A 21,522-nucleotide genomic window follows, 5' to 3' on the forward strand; every position below is an offset into this window, starting at 1 on the left:
ATTTATATGTCTGTGGCTGAAAATGGTCCCTTGGAGGACAGAAAATAACCTCTGCTCTTGTATGTGGTAAATTTCCTCTAGCAGATGAGAAAATAAATGGAAAATGGGAGGACCAACACTGCAATACTTGGATAACAAATTTCGAAAGTACAGTAAAATCATGTCCCTGGATTCTATAGTTTCTAAGTTGTGTCCTTTCCATATACTTCACTAGTATAAGGAGCAATTATTAACTTGAGTATAATAATTCACAGAAGAATTACTACAAAAAAAAAAAAAAAACACAAGACATTACTAAGTAAAGTTAGTTTATTTTACCTGCAGCTCTTCCAATATAAACTGAACGTAAATGCTGATACTGAGAAATATTAGGAAGAATTAAGGGTAGATGGACGTCAAGATGTCAAAACATCATGCCTTCTAATCCATCCTCCATGAACTTCTTATAAAGTGCCATAAATTTGGCCACAAATGCTTCCAAATGATAAATGGCTTTGCTACCCAGCTGTAGACGATGTTCATAGTAAGCTGCCATCTGGGCCACTTCCCCTTTCAGCTGTCCATCACAATTATGCAAAAGTTCTGAAAGAAGGCCCTGAAAAAAGATAATAATTAAAAAAGTAGACATTAAAAAAAAAAAAAAAAGCTTTCCAAAATCTTAAAATTCTTTGATATGGAATGGTAGTCTTCATACAGAAACAAAAAAATTGCATACCCAGTCTATAATGTAAAAATGTGGTACTTATCAATCATATTCCTAATGCCAAATTGAAGGTGCAAAGATATAATTACAAAGATGCTTACTGTAGCATTATTAGTTATAACAATAATCTGTAGACAATCTAAAAGTTCCAACAGAGTCATATTCAAAAAATGATGATATAGTCCTACAATGTCATTCCATTCATCCACTAGAAAGGATAAATCAATACTCTCACAAAGTATCATCCACTCTACACTGCTGAATAAAGAAAAAAAAAAACACATGGCAGAACATAGTGAAGTTTTGTGAAACTACACACACACAGCTGTACATGTGTGACTAGAATACAGGCCTGTTAAAAGTGGAAATGGAAGAGTAGACCCTCACTTTTTCTTCTAAATTTGGTATAATTTGAATTTTTCATGTAAGTATTACCATGTAATTTTAATAAATACAAACAAAAACCCTGCATCCTCTAACATCTAAGTCAATCAACACAGCTGGCTAGGTAGCTGAAAGACCAAACTAAAGCCATGCCTCACAATAGTCTACACAGTCCAGACTCTGCCAACTTCTTTAATGTCATTCCCCATGTGCACTAAACATTGCTGTCTGACCCTTAAACAACACAAGTTTCGATTGTGAGGGTCCACTTATAAGTGGATTTTTTTTGCTAAGTACACTATTGTAAATGTATTTTCCTTACGATTTCCTTAATAAATTTTCTCTACCTTACTGTATTGTAACAATACAGTATGTAATATATATACACAATGTGTTAATCAACTGCTTATCTGTAAGGCCTCTGGTCGATAGTAGACTATTAGTAGTTAAATTGGGGGGTAGTTAAGTTATATGAAGATTTCCAACTATGCAGCGTGTACTTGTTCCCCAACTATTTACATGGTTCTCTTCTTTTAACCCTCCGAGACTGTTTAAACATGCCTTCCTCATAGAAGCCATCACTGACCTTCCTTCCACAGCCTACCTTCCATTACTATCATTTCTTCTTGTACTTCCTTTTAGCATATAGAACATTCTGAAACCCTTTTGCTTCTTATATCCCATTTTACCCTGCTAAAACGTAAACTGTCTGAAAGCAGACCCTCCCCAGTCTTTTTCAACACTCCCCTAAATGGTGTCTTGGCACACAGGAGAGGCTCATATTTGTTGAATTAATGAGCTGGATAGAAAGAAATGTCAATGTATCTTAGTACTGAAAAAGCCCTGTGATCACATAACCAAAGTCCGAATTTTATGGTTATAAATGGTTCAAGATCTAAAATCAGATTACCTTCATTATTATTTCAGGAGGAATACAATGAGTTAGAAGCTCATAAAGTCTTCCACGAACTTCAAGGAGCCTATATAAAACAAGATATTTTGTAATGAAAATAAGACATAATTTTTTCAAGTTCCTACTGTGCTGTTTTAACTTTTTGAGTTAAACAATCCAAGACATTTTCTTAAATGGCTTAATATACTTAAGATACACATTTAAGGGTATCTGGGTGGTTCAGTCAGTTAAGCATCGCCTTCGGCTCACATCATGATCCCAGGGTCCTGGGATCAAGCCCCGCTTCAAGATCCCTGCTCAGCGGGGGAGTCTGCTTCTCCCTCTGCCCCTCACCCCCTATCATGCTCGCTCTCATGCATGTTCTTTCTCAAAAATAAATGAAATCTTAAAAAGACATACATTTAAGCCTTTCCTAATTTCAGTTTATTTTTCAAAAAATGTTCAGAACTTTTAAAGTCAGACATTTATATTCAGTTATTAGTTACATAAAAATACCATGAAAGTAACATAAAAATTAAGACTTTATGAATAGTGAGGGTTGATCTTACCCACACTATGCATTTCAACATATTCTAATAACTATCAAGTAATGTTTATTTTTTCCTTCAGATAGATACCTCAGACATCCAGAAAATGGTCATGAAAAGAAACAATCACTAATTATTATAAGAAAAGAGAATATAAGCATGATATGTAACATAGGTTATTATCTCAACTGCTAAGTAAAAAGGCAGTATGGCCGGTAAACAAAGCTATGCTGTCACATAAAGGGCAGTTCAAGAGATTATTGGTTAAGCACAGAATCAGGCTGCCTAGTGAATATATGAACATTCCAACCTCTGAGTTCTTAATTCTAGGCCCTTTTCATAATAGTTTCAGGAGGGTAAGGGGTAAAGGATAAAGAAAGAAAATATACATATGACATTTTAAAACAAGAGAAGAAAGTGACAAGTTATAAATACACATAAAACAATTATCTTGAAAATATTTTTCTGGGGATCCCTGGGTGGCGCAGCTGTTTGGCGCCTGCCTTTGGCCCAGGGCGCGATCCTGGAGACCCAAGATCGAATCCCATGTCGGGCTCCCGGTGCATGGAGCCTGCTTCTCCCTCTGCCTGTGTCTCTGCCTCTCTCTCTCTCTCTCTCTCTCTCTGAGTGACTATCATAAATAAATTTTTTTTAAAAATTAAAAAAAAAAAAAGAAAATATTTTTCGGAATCTTCACTAAAATAGTATCACGGATGTTCCATATTCAGACCAATCAGAGAAGTGATTCATCCTTAAAAGTGGAAGTCAAACCCTTTTCCAGGGACTCTTAAGAGTAGGAAGATGCAGACTATAAAAGCAAATAAAATGAAAAAGAAACTAGCATCTTTTGAGCCCCTGCTATAGGCAAGACACTGTAACAAATAATTTAACTTAGTCTCACCTTAGCTCTGAGTGGGGGCATTGTCTCCATTTTTTTAGATGAAAAAAACCAAGGCTCAGATAGTTTAAGTAACCTCACAAAGCTGACTATAGAAGAACCATGATTTAAGAACAGATCTGCCTTACTCTCAAATCCATACCCTTCCAATGTCTGTCAAAGCATTTATTTAACCCTTTCCTCTATAAGAGGCTCACTGCAGTATGCTGTTTATACCTCACAACACCACCCTTTTACTGAAAAGAACTGAAGTTCAGAGAGGTTTGTGTCCATTAAAACCCATGTAAGTTGAGTCAATTGAGTCAGAATTTTAATTCAAGTCTGACTTCAAAGCCCTTGATCCTTCTTAGACATGGTAGTAGATCTCAAAAAAAAAAAAAAAAAAAGGTAACCCTGATTATTAAAAACAGACACAAAATGACAGATGATATGAAATTTTCATAATTATGCATATAGTTTATTTCTGAAAAGTTAATTCAGAACATATTCGCTTAAACAACTGTGCTTATAACTCTGGTGTGTTCATCTCATGCATGTTACATGCATCTTGGCTTAGTCTGAGTTCATTTCTAATATGACTCAGTTTCTTAAAAATGAATATATTATACATTTTTTATGTTTGTGTCATTATTTCTCGGGGATTACAAGTGATAAGAAGTGCAAATTCTTCTGTCAGAGAAACATGGTATTACAGAACTGATTCTTAAATGAGTATCCATGAATAAGCAACAATCTCTGAAAACAGCAGTTTCTTATCTACAAAATGAAGACTAGTAATACTTTTCTTTACTGGACTGTTTTAAATGAGATACCACAGTTTAAGAACCAACATACTAATAGCACACTAAATACTAGCTGCTATCCAAATTAGAAAACTATGATTCTTCTAAAACAAATCAAACAAGAATCAAGACTAAGGGGTCAAGAATAAGAAACAGTCATTTGGTAGTATGTGGGCCAACAATCAGAATGACACTAGCCCTCTCAGTATTTCCTGAAAGCTTTCTGGAATTGAAACTGTTTTTATGTAACACAGTGGAATCCATTCCCACAACTATTAGTCTACACAGGAAATAACAGCACCTCTTCTTAAACAAACTCATTTGTGAGCCTCCCAAGTTTGTTTGGACAACTGAAGAAGTAGCAGCAGCTAGAAGAATTAAGCAAAGCAATAATCAACTAAAATCTTAAAAACACAACTAGCAATTACCAAATACGACAACATCTGTACCTAGCTAGCTCTCTTAAAATTAGAAAAGTCCTACTACTACTACCACCAAGTTTTCTTCTTTAAGATCAAAAAACATAAGAGAAAAAACTGAAACTCTAAGATGAAGTTACCTCAAGAATCTTAGCTAAAAATCAGTAGAAGTCTGATTCATAAGATGGTGTTTTTCTAGGGTGTGATCCATCAATTACAAAGTTATTATTCTTTTCAATATTAGAAAACTAAGAACATTATGCTACATACTAATATTAAGTCATCTGAGATTCTGAGAGAAAAACTTAAACTTCCAAGATTTAATTTATGTATAAATTTTATATTTACCTGTCAATAGCTTAGTAAAAGTTATGATACTACATACCAATTATTCTGAACCACTAAATTTCTAATATTAAATCATTATCTTTTCTTCAAAAGTTTAGTATTCAGATACAAGATTTAATTATAATTCTAAATGGCATGTTGGTAGTATAAAACAGCTAATTCAAAGTTCAGATCATCTGTACTATTTCCATGATGAAATTTTTACGGTCATATTGGATACCATTTACCTTTGTGGAGTCTGCTCACTGACAATAGCATTGGCAGTCTCCCTCAGATACACCTCCCAATCTGTTTCAGGGATTTCTTGATCAGCAGTAAAAGGATATCTACATGATTAAAAAGAATACACAATAAATTAAATCAAAGTGTGCTTGTGTCCCAAAATGTTTCCTGTGGTAAATGTCCCTTTCACTCACTGTTGTACTCTGCAGGCTTCACACATAAGTAGGGCTTTTCGGAGATTCCTGCAGGACTTCTCTGCAAGTCTATGAGCCAGTTGTGAAGGAAGATTCAGACCTTCCTTCTTGCACACAGTAGATAATACATGACAAATCTACAAACAAAACATTATTAACAAAATTAGGTAATCTGTCAAATAGCACATTGAAAGTAATTGTTGATAAACATCTTTATAGACCCTTGTTATTGTATTTATTTTTGTCACTCCCTACTCTAAGTCACATGTTCCTTTAGCAGAAAGCCAGAGGTCTAGTCTAGCTGTTAGAAAGAGGCAGCAACTGGCCCTGCAACTGAAGAAAGACCTGGTTTAAATTACAAGTCTGCCAGCCACCTTAGAGGAACATTGAGAAAAACACACAGGGCCTCAGGTCTTTTACAAGGACATCACTCAAAGGACTGCCAAGTAGAGCTGCATAGGCTGAATTCTGCATGACTCAGGCAGTATTATTTGCATGCATCAAGACGCCAACAGTGCCCATAGGAGTGACGTAACCGGGTAGTCCTGCCTTTTAAACTATATTAGATTTTAACTATATCAAACTGTTTTTAACTATGTAAGAATTTTTATAAGTGAAATTTTTTTTTACAAGTGATAGTTTTAATGAAGGTACTTTGCCACTTTGCAACTAACAGGTCACATTATTATCCCTACTTTGCATAAAATCACCCAAAATCTATACATGGCAGGAAAGCTGCTTATTTGAGAAATGTGCATTTTTATTTCTAAGTATTAACAAGGATAAAGGGAAAAAATGTATTATGTTGTTTCAGACTAATTTGGGTCCCCTAACTAGGACCTAGGAATTCCCACATTATCTCCTTGCAAAATCTGTATCCTCCAACCTCAAGTCTTTTCCAAAACCAATTCAATCAGCTTGAGGTCAAAGCCTTATTACATAACTACCCCTTACCTAGTTTAGTAAAATTCATTATCTACTTATTTAAGGTAAAAAATGACTTAAAGAGAAGAACTTGCTAAATACTGATGGCATATACACAGTATTATTCTTAACAGAGCTTACCATCACACTTTCTATATAGTGGTAATTGGCATTTACTACCATATATATTGGTTTATCCATCCACTACTGGTTGGGCCCCAGGCCATATATGTTCCTAAAGTACTAAATACTTCACTATGTTTTTACAAAACAAACAGGACAGGGAAATGCACACACTGCTCACAGAACCTGAAATATTTCTGAAAAGTTTCATTTGACTTACATCCTCGATGCTGGGAGCAGGCACACGAACTGCCAGGCACCTACTACGAATAGGTGGTATTACTTTAGATGTAGAATTGCAACACAAGATCAATCTGCAAGTGGACATATACTTTTCCATGGTTCTACGCAAGGCATGTTGAGCATCTTTGGTGAGTTTGTCAACCTCTGTCAATAATACCACTAGTCAAAGAGAAACAAAACAAACTAACTTGAATATCTCTTTCTCTTCTTCATTATTTAGAGTGAAATCCTAAATAATAAGTCTGATATAATACTACTCTTTCCTTTAGCAAGGACATATAAAAGTCACAGGTATGGCGACAATAATTTATTTTATTTTTATTTTTAAAAGTTCCAATCAAACAAACCTAAGAAACAGCAGGTTAAATGAAGTTTAACCACAAGAGCACACTGTAAAGTATAATGGGCCAATTTGATAACGGCACCTACGGGGTTCAATTTACAGGTCAGAGCAAAGGAACCTGGATGCAACAATGTGTGACAGAGCAGTAAACTGAAAATAACAAAATGAAGCTCCTTTCCAAAACAATCCTTCACAATGAGTAGAAATTCAAATGGAACAGGAAAAATAGAAACAAGGAGACTGATCCCAAAATCTAACAAAGATAGAACTTAAAGTACTACAAACCAATGGATACCCCCCAAAAAAAGAAATTCTTTGGTAGGCAGAAAATAGCAGCATATTTTAAAAATTAACACATGACCAAGTGAGGTTTGCTATAGAAACACAAAGCAGTTTCACTAGAAGACCCAATATAAGTTACAAAATTAGGTAAGACAAACAGCTAAGAAAAATCATAAAACCACACTCATGGATGCAGAAGCAGCATTTGAAAACATTTAACAAACATTTATGTTAGAAACACTCAGGGATCCCTGGGTGGCTCAGCGGTTTGGAGCCTGCCTTTGGCCCAGGGTGCAATCCTGGAGCCCCGGGATCGAGTCCCACGTTGGGCTCCCTGCATGGAGCCTGCCTCTCCCTCTGCCTGTGTCTCTGCCTCTCCATGTATATAATAAATAAAATCTTAAAAAAAAGAAACACTCAAAAGTATGAATTGATGTTAGCTTTCTTCTTATGATCAAATAGATACCCTCAGGCCAAAGCCAAAAACTAAATAAATGGGAAATCCCTAAAGCTCTCCTTTGAGTCATGACAAAGATGTCCACTATCTTTAGTACTATTAAACACTGTATTATTAGAGGTGTTGGCAAATATAATTAGGTTAGAGAAAGTGCTTAAAGCCATACAAATTAGAAAGAAGGGGAAAAATCATCTCTATTCATAGATGACATAAATACATATATAACTGAAAATTCAAAAGAAACAATGGAAAGGCAAACAATAGAAAAATGTAAAAATATAGTAAGATATAAAATTAAAACACAAACATCAATAGATGTCACATATGTAAAAACAAAAAAATTAGAAAATATAAGACAACCCCATTTACAGTAGCAAAAAATAAGCAGAAAACAGTGCCTGAGTGGCTCAATCAGTTAAGCAGCCAACTCTTGATTTCAGCTCAGGTCATGATCTCAGGATCATGGGACTGAGCCCTGAGGTCAGGCTCCACACTGAGGCTCCAGGCTCACCTAAGAGTCGACTTGGGAGATTCTCTCCCTCTGCCCCACCCTAAAGTCTCTCTCTCAAATAAATAAATAAATAAATAAATAAATAAATAGATAGATAAATAAATAAATAAATAATATTCTGAAATACAGTGAACTAAGGAGGAAAGACAAGAAATAGGATGAAATGTACACAGGCAATTCACAAAACAGTAAAATGAGCAAGGAAAAAAGAAAAAAATTACCACACTAAATAAAGTACAAACTATTTTCTCCACTCAAACTGACAAAGATTAAAATTAAGTAACTACAGTGGTGATAAATGTCACGGAATAATGAGAACTTCCAAATACTTCTGGTGGCAGCTTAAGTCTACCTTACAGATAAAGAATTTGACAACATCTATCAAAAGCATTAAATGCGTTTTTTCATCACAAAATCTTCTACAAGAATGTACACATATGTGCACATAAATAATACTGGAAGGTAGTGACAAAAATGTTAACAGTAACTGTGTCTGGATGGCAAAATTAAAGCTGATTTTTTAATTTAAATATTTGAAAATGAACATAGAACTTTGGTCCTCGGAACAGTTATTTTAAAATGTTATTTCTTGTTTTAAATAAAGTGTTTTGAATTCATCTAGTTCTAAAATAACAAACAGGTGGTACAGTCTTCTTTCCATCAAAATTCAATTCCATTAAGTTATATACTCCCATGAGCACAAAGATCATGCCTCCTATTCACTTTTATATCCAAAAATAAGGGAGCATAATGTGGTTGGCATAGAACAGGAAGTTGACAAATACTTGCTAAATAGAATTTACATTTCCCACTGTATTTTCTCTTATACTCACTGCATACAATTTCAGTGTCTGACTTAAAAGAAATCTGTTTATCACATACCTTTAAAATCTCTTTGGGAGTTTGTTTCAAGTTGCTGTGATTGTGCCACTGTTTTCAACATCTCCTGAATTACTACTCGGTCACTATTTCCAGCATCACTATATAAAATGAAAATAATGGTAAATATAGATGTAAATATTTAGAAGATACTATACCCTTATTCTTAATCTGTTACTATAAGAAAAACATTGAAGATCTTATTAAAATTTTAATCAAAATTATTGACACCTAATTACATTCACAAAATTCTGAAAGTGAAATATTTTAGGGTAATTAAAATACAATATTCTGATGTTCAATTATAATTTAATAAGTATCACTAAAAATAGTTGTAATATTAAGTTTACTGTAACTTAAAAAGAGCAATAACTAATCCTTAAGTTTCTTAATTATTTGTAGTTACTCAAAATGTAAAAATAACTGACACAGAAATTTCATCTCCATTCCTCTTTTCTATCCCCCAAATCATAAAGGTCTGAGAGAACAAGCCTAGACAAGTCAGTTCCCAACACTAGCATGGAGCTGATACAGGGTCTTAGCAAGAGGACAAGATAAGCAAATGGAATTTAAGATAGAGCTATGTAAGCTGTTGACTTATTATAAGCATCATCTGTCACTTATACCCACATTATTGCTGTGGCACTTAAGTCATGCACCTCACAAATCACATGAGTCACCTAGTTAACTTAGGCTGTCAATTTCAAACACCTGAAAAACAATGAGCTCACCCTCTGACTATTCTTGCCACAGAGAACTCACAATGAGAAACAGGGCAAAGCCATCATCTTTTAGTTTATTTTCCCAACAGCCATCACGTCTTTCTCAATTTACTATTATTAGATCAATATACCTGGAAAGTCTCTTTTATGATTTCTTAGTCAAGAATCCAAAGCATTTCCCTTCTGTCTATGGAATTAACACTTTCTTCTAGTTTTCTAGTAAGACCCTTTCCCAGCAATCTTTTTTTTTTTTTTTTTTAAAGATTTTATTTATTTATTCATGAGAGACAGAGAGAGAGGGAGGCAGAGACACGGGCAGAGGGAGAAGCAGGCTCCATGCAGGAAGCCCGATGCGGGACTCGATCCTGGGATTCCAGGATCATGCCCCGGGCTGAAGGCAGGCGCCAAACCGCTGAGCCACCCAGGGATCCCCTTATCCCACCAATCTTAATTCTCTTAATTTTCTTAGACATATCTGAGGAGAGTGCTAACACCTGTCTGTTAGGGTTGTTTTAAGGACTAAATAATCCACGTGAAGCTTCTCATGCAGCATCTGCTACTGAACACTTACTAGCTTGTAACTATATTTGTCCTGATCCATTCAGTTCCTCCTCCTCTCTGCATCACCGCCAGAAGAGGCTGCCTTCGCCTGAAGATGTCCTTGATTCTGTATTCCTTTCAAGAACATATCAGGCCCCAGACAAGCCTGAAGCTTTACCTAACTTTGCTCTTAAAACAATCACTTCTACACTATTAAGTAGTACATAACTGTCATGGTATAAATTTTCAGTGTGCCCCCAAAGATGATCCTAATCTTATTAAATCGTGATTAAAAAAAATACACATTGATTGATGGACTATTACACACATTCTAACCAAGAAACTGAAACAAAGGAGTAGCAAAAAAAGATCTGGTAACCCAAATTCACGTTCTGAAATGCTCACTCCAGACATTACAAGCTTTTTAGACATACTTTGCCATCAGTTCTGAATCAGTCAATAGAACAAAAATTTAATGACTATGAAATGTACTCTGTATAAAACACTGAGCTCTATAGAGCAAGAAAATTTAAATACTAAAATTATTTGATCCAGGGGTCAAAGAGAAAAGGGGAAGTGGAAAGGTTCTAGGCTCCCTATTTCACACTGGGCAGCTTTGCTTTTATGTGTATATATATCGTGCCTCCATATACGATTCTATTTCAAGAATGGGCGCTACTCTTAAAAAATTTTTTTTAAAAAGACTTTATTTCTATATAGTAGAAATTTACCTGGGATTAACTTCAAGGTGATAATTGCTTGCAATCGTGCTAATTTCAATTTTCTTCTTAGACGGAGTCTGTTGACAAAGAAGATCGATGTTTTTAACACTGATTTATTGGCCATTTCTCCTCTTTTCTGTATTTCATAGTTTTTAAAAAAATAAACAATTTATGCTTAATAAAAAACATTTAAAAAAAAAAAAAACATTTTAGGTAATAACCACTAATATTTCGACTTCATTAACCCCCTTGTCTTTCCTATGTGCAAATAAACATGTTTCCATATAAATTGGGTCATATCACACATCCTGTTTTTATTATTTTTTTTACCTCTACCACCAGAATCTACAAACCATTCCATTATGAGCACCTCATCACTGTAAACAGTCTGCATGGACTTTACCATCACACACACGTATATTTAAATATATTTATATATTTCTATTGTGTCAATGTTTCTTGTAAAAAGAGTTATAAAACAAGTGGCAATCATATCTATTTTTCTGTGTTTTACTATTCCTAGTTAACAATATATCTCGGCAATTACCCGCAAACACTGATATAGAGAAGTTGCATATCAACCTGTCACTTGGATGTCCCCAAAGTCAGTCATACTGATGGGCCATTTTGTTCCTTGCTTTTTGACACCTCTAACAATCCCACAATTAACATCCTTCCACATGTCTAATGTACTGACTTCATTTCTATGTAACAGATTCCCAATAAAGGATTTGCTGGATTGAAGGAAATGTTTTCTAAACTTTTATATATATGTGTAACCAGCCTGTTTTCCAAAAATAAAAAAATTATATATATATATATATAATTGTGGCACTTGTCTCATATATATATAGATATATAGATATATCTATATATCTATATATCTCTAACAATTCATTTATCCACTGGCAAGAAACACTCTTCCCCAACATTCCCTTTCTGCAGGTTTTATGTCATGCCTTCAATTTCCACCAATTTGATCAGACTCACTGCTTCTCTTCAATTATCACAAATGTCAAACGTCTTTACATATGTTTATTAGCTTCTTATATTTCTCTTGAGACTTTCATTCAGTTTTCTAAGTTGTCTCCACTGTCAATTTGTAAAATCTTTTATCTAACCCGTTCCTTTCACATACTTTTCGGCTATTTTTTCCTGCTGATTTTATGTTATCTTCTGTCATACAAACTTGTAAGTTTCATATAATACAAGTACATACTTTATCACTTACATGTTTTTATAAAAGGTATTCCAAAAAAAAGGTATTCCCGACTACTATAGACTGTTCATATAATCTAAGAAATTTAGGGGGATCCCTGGGTGGCGCAGCGGTTTGGCGCCTGCCTTTGGCCCAGGGCGCGATCCTGGAGACCCGGGATCGAGTCCCACATCGGGCTCCCGGTGCATGGAGCCTGCTTCTCCCTCTGCCTGTGTCTCTGCCTCTCTCTCTCTGTCTCTCTCTCTCTCTCTGTGATATCATAAATAAATAAAAATTAAAAAAAAAAAAAGAAATTTAGTATTTTCATTTTAACACTTAAGTCTTTAATTCATATGGAATTCAATTTTATCAATTATTGAATCATAGGGATTCGACTTTCTTTTCTTCAGAGTAACTAGTTACGCTAGCACATCTTTCTGACTCATGCTCTTAATACTTATTTGAAATAGATACCATCAGATTTTGGGGGCTCTCTAATAAGTTTCACTGATTGAATTCACTCTTCCCATGCCAATATAACATTGTTTTGATTACAGGAGCCTTACAATAGGATTTAATATCTCATAACACCAGTCCCACCTCACGAATCTTTTTCAAAATTACTTTAGTTTCAGAAATGTATTCTTTCATATGTACTTTTTTTTTTTAATATATTATTTATTTACTCATGAGAGACAGAGAGAGAGGCAGAGTCACAGGCAGAGGGAGAAGCAGGCTCCACACAGGAAGCCCGACGCAGGACCTGACCCCAGGACCCCGGGACCACGACCCAAGCCAAAGGCAGACGCTCAACCGCCAAGCCACCCAAGCGTCCCTCATATGTACTTTAAGAGCGTTTCATACAATTAAAAAAACTTGGATTTTTAATTGTAATTTCATTTAAATTTATGCTATAACTTGGGTAGAACATATTTTCAAGTAGTAAGCCTTTATCTAAGACCTTGTTGCAACTTTCTATTTGATCAGCTCTTGTGTTTTGTCCTTTTATAAAATATTACAGTTTTCTCCCTACGGATCTCACACCTTTCTTGTTAAATTTGTTCTCGCATACTTTGTAAGAATTCTCACCGGGGTATACCACCAGCACCTCAAACTCAATGTGTCTAAACATAAGCTCATCAACATTAGCCTAAAATCCATTTATCTTTCCTAAAGATTCTATTAATATCACTAGTTACCATCCAGTCATTCAGCATACATTTTTTTCAGTGCCTAATATATATATATATATTATATATATTTCAGTGCCTAATATAGTATTATATATATACATATAAGATGTTACACCACGGCCTATGAAGGATACAAAAATGAACAGGACATGTTCCCTACATAACTTCAAACAAATACAATTTTGTCAAAATAAAAAAATGAAAAACTATCATCAAGGGCAAAGTTAAGTACTCTAAAAATATATGAGAGGTAAAAGGAAAAATTAATTCTAATGGGACTGGAGGGCACAACAAGAGGAAGTATTTCAGCTAAATCTTCAACACTGTCTATAAGGAGAGTATGGAAATGCACTGCATGTCATGAGGCTGGAAACTCAGCCAAAGGCAAGATCATGGGAATGATCTGAACATCCCAGAGTTCATGCTTCCTTTTCTAATTAGCTGCCCAATCTCTTCCAAGTTGCCTGATTCCTTAAAACTTTTTCTCAAAATCATTCCTTTTCTTTTCAAATCCCATGATTGCTCTCTGAACAATGAGCTTTAGAGACCTGAGTTCCAGTTCCAGCCAAGGTAGTATTGATTCACTAGATAATCTAAAATGAATCCCACCACCTACATTTCACCCAAAATCTCCTGTTACTCTTATTTCCTAACACAACTGACTTTGATCTGGTTTTAATAGTTAGATCTATACATCAGTAGCTCTCAATCCTGTGCACCTGAGTTATACATGAAATTCTTACTTAAACACACATTGATGGCTAAGGCCACAGGAATATGCATGATGAGGACAGAAAATCCCTGCTTTAAATATTTGGGAGGCCTCAAAGTAAAATGCTTACTGTGATGGTCTGATGTTCAATTCTTAATTTTTCCACTCCAACACCATAAAGTTCACGTAGAATACACATAATTCTTGTCTTTTTTCCAGCCCCTGATGGTCCATACACTAAGAGATGAGGAAAATCACCACACTGCACCTGCAATAAACAAGGAGGCATTTTTTTTTCCCAAACAACGACTCTAGGTAGAATTAAACTACTTTTTAGTTATCAAATATTTCATATCTCCACTTACGAGACTCATTAGAAATATGTATGAATGAATGTGTATATAAACAGAGAACTTTTAAAATTACCTCTGAAATGTTACTTATTCCCTGGCATTAATTTTATATAATCATATACTTAGTATAATACACGCAGGATACAACACCCTGTGCTAGAATTAGAATGCAAGAACTTTCAAACTGAGTCTGTCACAATCTCCTAGAGAACGTTTTAAAATAAAAGACTGATTGATTACTAGACTCCATCCATGAGATTATGATTCAAAAACTGAGATTGATGCCTTTCTTAGTTGGGGCTTCTATAGTCCGTTTGATAAGAACTGAGTGTATTTGGTTTGAGAGGTAAAGGAAAACTTTGTAAGGCAATGAGGAAGCAAAGGACAGGAAGGCAGCCAATGAGTGTATTAGCCATTTAAATACCATTCTAGGCATCTGGAGTTTAATTCTGCTGGGGATACTCTTGAAGCCAGTATTCAAACAAACAAACAAACAAACAAGCAAACAAAGAAACCCCAAGAAAACCTACCCAAGAAGGTGGGGAAACTGGAGTATGATATGCTATTTTTCATCAGTCCTTTGATGAAGCCTGCTTGGGAAAGTGGCTGGGATTAAGGGAGGGCATTAATTCCCAGGCATTTTAAGTCTGCTTAGAGGTGTCAGCAAAAGAAAACCTTCAGAAAGTGCAGATCCAGAAACATGGAAGTCAGTCTGCATGCACCTAAAAATCAAGAGCTAAGGGATGGAGGAAGGCACTGACAATACTGCAAAAGAGTACAAGACTGTGTCCATTTACAAAGCTTCCCAGATGACTGATGATCAGTCAGGTTTGGCAATGAGTGCTATAAAGGCTATAAAAATGATGAGAAAACAAACCTTAACCTCAAGGGCATAAAACCTTGTGAAGCATAAGTTTCTAGATGAGAAAACAAACCTTAACCTCAAGGGCGTAAAACCTTGTGAAGCATAAGTTTCTACATAAGCATTATGCTAAAAATGAGATAAATCTTAACAGAAATGATTATTGCAGTGCATTTTAATACTTTGTAAACTCCGGCACTGAAAAAGTTTCAAGGAAAAGAACTATTCACCCATGCAAAGAAAACAGCAGGTGCTTCACAAATACCTTGCCTTTGCTTTTTAAACTCGATCTAGTCAAAACGAAGGGTATGCTAGGTTTCACAGTTTCACTAAGTTGTAGATTCAACAGTAAAACAAGTGAACATTTTTTAAAAACAAATTAACAAACAAGACCCAATTTTTGTTCAAAATATTTATTCCAAACTCTGCACAACAAAAAGAGAGCCGCAGAAAAGAAAATGTATCCTATGGCTAGGAAAATCAAAGTGAAAGCTATTTTGAGAAAACCCAATTTGTCTAGAAATTATATACAGCTGTAACAGATTTATTTTAGTGGTATTGATGGAATACCACTAAAAAAGAAGGAAAAAACCCTCACTCTCACAGCACTACCAACTTTTCTAATGACTTTCATATACGGATGGAGTTGTTTTTCTTTTTTAATTATTTCTCACTTTTTAAAAGTACTTAACAAGTTGTACCTGTAACTCTGAAAAAAGGTGAGTATTGAAGAACCGGAGAGCTGAGCAACACTTCCATCAGCATATGGTACTATCGGATTCTTAAAAGCAGTGAATAAATAGCTTCCACAGATACTACATTTTTCTCAAGACCCTTCTTCCCACTCCAGCTCCTAAAAGATTCAGTTTGCTTTTCAGAAAACACTGCCACTAGACATTTTTACCAACTACAACACGAAAATACACACATAAGGTTGGAGGGGGAAAAAAAAAATCCTCCATAAGGAATTTAAACTCGACGACTCAACACAACCTCTTTTAGAATTAGAAATGACCGGGACACTGGGCGGCTCAGCGGAGGAGCATCTGCTTTTGCCCAGAGTGTGATCCTGGGGACCCGGGGTCGAGCCCCACATCGGGATCCCTGCAGGAAGCCTGCTTCTCTCTGCCTCTCTCTGTGCCTCTCATGAATAAATAAATAAATATATTTTTTAAAAAGGATTAGAAATGACCTCTGAAATTAGTAAGTACCTTCCTTTTTGTAAATAAGGGCAATATCACCAAGAAATTTTAAGTAATTAAATTTGTTAAAAAGTAGTTAGAGGATGTCACCTCTCTGCTCAAAGCCTTCCAAAGGCTCCCTGTCTCACCCTACAGGGATCTCCTGGTCTGCACACACCGCCTCCCCCGCCCCATTTCCCACCTCTCTTCCCGCTGGCCTACTATTATCCAGCTACACCGGCCTCCCTGAGGTTCCTCAACAGGCCGGGCACACTCCTGCCTCCAGGAACCTGCACTTGCTGTTCTCCGTCTACCTGTTCCACTCTTCCCTCCTATTTCCCTATTGAAGGTTTTCCCACCCACTTCAGGTCTTGGCTCAGAGGACAGTTCTCAGGCAGGCCTTCCCCGTTTACCAGCACAACCGCCGCCCACCCTCCTTCCCTCATCCCCTTCCGAGGAGGGTGGACGAAGCCCCACTCCTCAGGCGCGCGAAAGCCCACAGAGCCGGGGCCTCCCCGCCTCTCCCCGCCTCTCCCCGCCTCTCCCCGCCTCTCCCCGCCCGGCCCGGCCCGGCCCGGCCCGGCCCGCGGACTCACCAGGTTGCGCAGCTGGGCAGCCTGCTCCTTGTGATAGTCAAGCCGCCCCAGGGAGCAGGGCCGGTATTTGTCCACCCAGAGGCTCATGCCAGCTCGAATTCCCGGGTCCGACGCTTGAAACTCCCGCGCGCGGGGCCCTCTCTCCGCCCGGACGCGGAGTTCTCTCGCGAATCCCAAGTCTCGTGACGTCACTACCGGCCCTGGTCGCGCAGGCCAGTTAGGGACTAAAGACTACGGAAGCCGAGTGGGGACAGTATTAGCCGCCGTGTTGGTGTTGGTGAGCATCAGCCTAGTCGTTGATTCCTTGTTTCTTTTTTTTTTTTTTTTTAATTTTTTTTTATTTTATGATAGTCACACAGAGAGAGAGAGAGAGCGGCAGAGACACAGGCAGAGGGAGACGCAGGCTCCATTCCCTGGGAGCCCGACATGGGATTCGATCCTGGGTCTCCAGGATCGCGCCCTGGGCCAAAGGCAGGCGCTAAACCACTGCGCCACCCAGGGTTCCCTGTTCTTTGTTTCTGTAATTAGTTTTGTTGTTCTCACCCTCTACAGTAGTCCAGAAATTACTAAACAAAGCTGGAAATTTGGCTCTGATACTCCCGGCTTCAAAGCAGATACCTCAGAGAAACCATGTTCCTCGATTAATTTCGTTCATTCATTCATTCATTCACTCACTCATTCACTCTACAGAAACCTGCAAAATATCTACTGTGTTGAGCTCGGTCCTTGGCACTAGGATATATACGACTTGGGGCATTTCTTACTGGGCAGGCTCTCAGTAAAGCTTTTTAAAAATAAATTGCTAAAAATAAAATCCAATCTTCCCTGCCTTTCCTTCCATTCTTCAAGAGTCTTACTGAGTTGAAAGCAAGGGAATAAAAACGTCATGAAAAACTACAGAAATGTGGCCTGAAGGAGACATGATAAGAGAGTAGTATGCTGTGCTAAGTCCAAAATGTTTAAACACCCTTCTGATTAAAATGAGACTAATGTGAAACCCTTGGGAAAATATTCTGCATATAAAGCCCATATAAAACTTTCATTGTGCCTCCAAACTTCACCTCTCAAATGCATTTTTCTAATTGCACATGAAATTAATCCCTTATTTACATTATGGTCTTATTTTACACATTGTTCAGAAGCCTGTCATTCAATCTCAAGTTCTTACAGGACAGGCAATGATCACAAAATACCTGATCATAAAAATGACCTGTCGATGTACCCTGTCTCATTCATTTATTAAACTAGAATTTATTGTGCTCTATGAGTCATCATATTTACTGAATTATTCCTACAGGCATGGTGTTATTCAGCACCATCAACAGCACCAAGAACTATAAGATATATTCCCTATTCTCAAGAAACTTTCTGAAACAAGCTTTGGGGGCTTCTACCTCAGGACCTTGACACTTCTATTTTCTTTTCCTGGACCACTTTTGTTCAAGTGTCAATAGAGGTGGGTCTCTCACTTCTGTCAGGGTGTTTGCTCAAAGTCATCTCTTCAATGAGGCTTCCCCGCCCTACTTAATACTACAAAACCTTCCACATTCCCTATGCTATTCCCCTGTTGAATTGGGATGGAGGGGGGGAAATGTTTGAAAATAGAAGGTAAAGGAAATCAGAAGCAAAGGTGTTGAATTGTCATCTACGTGGGTAATGGAATCTTGAAAAAAATAATGGAAATAATTATTCAGAGGAAGGAAGTAAACCAGGTGCTAAAATGATCAATGAATTGACAATGACGCTGAGCATGACAGACAACTTCCTACTATGAAAGGTAATAGAGAGTGGAGTCTGAAGATATGTAACATGTGTTTCAGAGTTGCCACAGGTTCCAAGGAAGGAGAAATGTTGCAGAAGGAACACCAACAGATGAGAAAGACACTTAACTCACATAGGGCTATCAGATTCCATGAGTAAAAATATAGGAAGTCTACTTAAGTTTTGGATTACTTTTTATTATTACTAAATATTACTGCAAATATTGCATGGGCATACTTTAAAAAAAATCCATTGTTTACCTGAAATTGCAATCTAATTGGGTGTCCTGTATTTTACCTGGTAATCCTACTCCAGACTTACAAATATGAGAATTGAGATATGACTTCAGAGGAAATAGGATCCTCAGGGGAGAGTCAGGAAATGAAAGAAGTGAAAGTAGTGGCTATGCATATTAAGCAGTGGCCAGCAAACAATAGCTCCAATCACTCAATGGCTCTGCTTCCTTGGCCCTCAAATGGAGTTGATGAAACCTGCTTTCCATAGTTCATTTGAGGATTAAGTAAGGTAATATAAGCAGCAACCACATAGAAGGTACTTAATAATTAGTGGTTATGTTTTATTGAGAAAAAAATATATTCACAGGGATACAAGATGAGTGGGCATGAATATATAGATGGTTAAGAACACACTAAGGTTAAATTTGCACTGAGCTCATCCAAACAAAAATATTAGATCTGTCATCTTCTACCTGTAACCAAGGGTTAGGCAGAGCCAACCTTAATTTCTAAAAACCTTCAAGATAGAGGATTGAGCCCAGAAAACCTGGGCTTTTCTGCTCCTAACTCTTGGCAGTTTATCTCAATGTACCTCTCTGGGGCAAACCCATAATCTGTTCTTTTTTTTAAGATTTTATTTCTTTATGAGAGAGAGAGAGAGAGAGAGAGGTGAGACACAGGGAGAGGGAAGAGAAGCAGGCTCCATGCAGGGAGCCCAATGCAGGATTCGATCCCAGGATTCCGGGATCACACCCTGAGCCAAAGGCAGAAGCTCAACTGCTGAGCCACCCAGGCATCCCCTGAAACAAGCTTTGGGGGCTTCTACCTGTAATTGATTCTTGTCAGAATCAGGAGTAAGTTCTTTCTATAGGCTGGATCTAATTTGCTTTTTTAAAGAGAAGTAATGAAGCAGATATGTAATGATCTCAAGAAGCCTAGAGACTAGCCAAAGAGTATGTGTAATTTTTTTTAATTTTTATTTATTTATGATAGTCACAGAGAGAGAAGAGAGAGAGGCAGAGACACAGGCAGAGGGAGAAGCAGGCTCCATGCACCGGGAGCCCGATGTGGGATTCGATCTCGGGTCTCCAGGATCGCGCCCTGGGCCAAAGGCAGGCACCAAACCACTGCACCACTCAGGGATCCCTTACTTCCTCTAAAAAAAATATTACCACTTTGGCTTCACAAACATTTGTGAGATTTCTCTTTCATACGTCTAAAATTTGGACCTTCCTCTTAGAGAGCATATCCAGCATCCTTGCTTCGATTTTAAAGTGAGAGAGTGTCCTGGTCCTTTTTTTTCTTATAATTTATTCTTTGAAATTGTCAGTGTTAGTGTCCAGTTTAATTCTGGTTCTCCATTTGGGGAAGGGACAGTGGGCAGATCTGTCTCTGCACTTTAGAAATAGCATTAAATAGTAAGTTGGGAAGAATTTTGAACAGAGGTTTTTCACAGGAACTTCACATGTCACATTTTTTTGTGGCAATAATATGAAATGTATCTTTCTGAAATAAGTAACCATAAGTTTTGCTGCAAAGAACTTGAAAACAATAGTTTAAAACTCCCAAAGATGAATAGTTTAAAATTCATTTTAAAATTGTGGCAGAGGGATCCCTGGGTGGCGCAGTGGTTTAGCGCCTGCCTTTGGCCCAGGGCGTGATCCTGGAGACCCGGGATCGAATCCCACGTCGGGCTCCCTGCATGGAGCCTGTTTCTCCCTCTGCCTGTGTCTCTGCCTCTCTCTCTCTCTGTGTGACTATCATGAATAAATAAAAATTTTAAAAAAATCTAAAATCTTAAAAAATAAATAAATAAAATAAAATAAAATAAAATAGTGGCAGAGCCAATGCTCTGTGTTCACCAAATCTCCTGATTTTCCTGGGTACAGGAGTGCTTTTTGGAGCTTCCTCCATAGTTAGTGGAATCATGTGACTCAATTCGGGCCAATGGCAAGTGGCTGCAAAATGATGGGCACCATTTCTGCTCCTGTCCCATTTGAACTCCTGGCTGCTCCTTCTCACCATTTCCACTTACTGGCCCCTTTAGTACAGAGAATCCAGCGGAGGCTCTTTAGGGGACAGTTGGAGCCCTAGATGGAGGGAAATTGCTTGGGTCCCTGTGTGTTAGCCCCGTTGCTCTCCATACTGCCCAAAGCAAAGCAGGTGCTTTATTTGGGATGTAATTACAGGGAGCAGCAGGGATGAACTGAGGAGAGTGAAAGAGGGAAGGAAGTAAAACCAATGCAAGGAGGAGGTATTATCAAGGTCATCTCTGTGGGAAACTGAGGCTTGCT

At 37.2% G+C, this 21,522-nt stretch overlaps 1 protein-coding gene across 3 annotated transcripts; it reads right to left on the minus strand.

Annotated features, from left to right (window-relative positions):
• Positions 1-291: 291 nt before the first annotated feature.
• RFC3 (replication factor C subunit 3) lies at positions 292-17,412 on the minus strand. 3 transcript variants are annotated; one of them, XM_077868105.1, is made up of 9 exons: positions 17,232-17,412; positions 14,370-14,507; positions 11,146-11,213; positions 9,156-9,253; positions 6,658-6,839; positions 5,391-5,527; positions 5,202-5,300; positions 1,998-2,067; positions 292-595 (listed from the first exon to the last, which is right to left on the minus strand). In XM_077868105.1, exons 1-9 carry the CDS (start codon positions 17,316-17,318, stop codon positions 404-406), a joined length of 1,071 nt encoding a protein of 356 aa, XP_077724231.1. In that variant the 5' UTR covers positions 17,319-17,412; the 3' UTR covers positions 292-403. The 3 variants fall into 3 exon arrangements, with proteins under 3 accessions (XP_077724231.1, XP_077724234.1, XP_077724232.1); XM_077868108.1 differs by lacking the exon at positions 17,232-17,412 and adding an exon at positions 16,156-16,307; XM_077868106.1 differs by lacking the exon at positions 17,232-17,412 and adding an exon at positions 14,666-14,781.
• Between the last annotated feature and the right edge of the window lie 4,110 nt (positions 17,413-21,522).

The sequence above is a fragment of the Canis aureus genome, chromosome 24, assembly GCF_053574225.1.
Source record: "Canis aureus isolate CA01 chromosome 24, VMU_Caureus_v.1.0, whole genome shotgun sequence".
Lineage (NCBI taxonomy): Eukaryota > Metazoa > Chordata > Mammalia > Carnivora > Canidae > Canis > Canis aureus.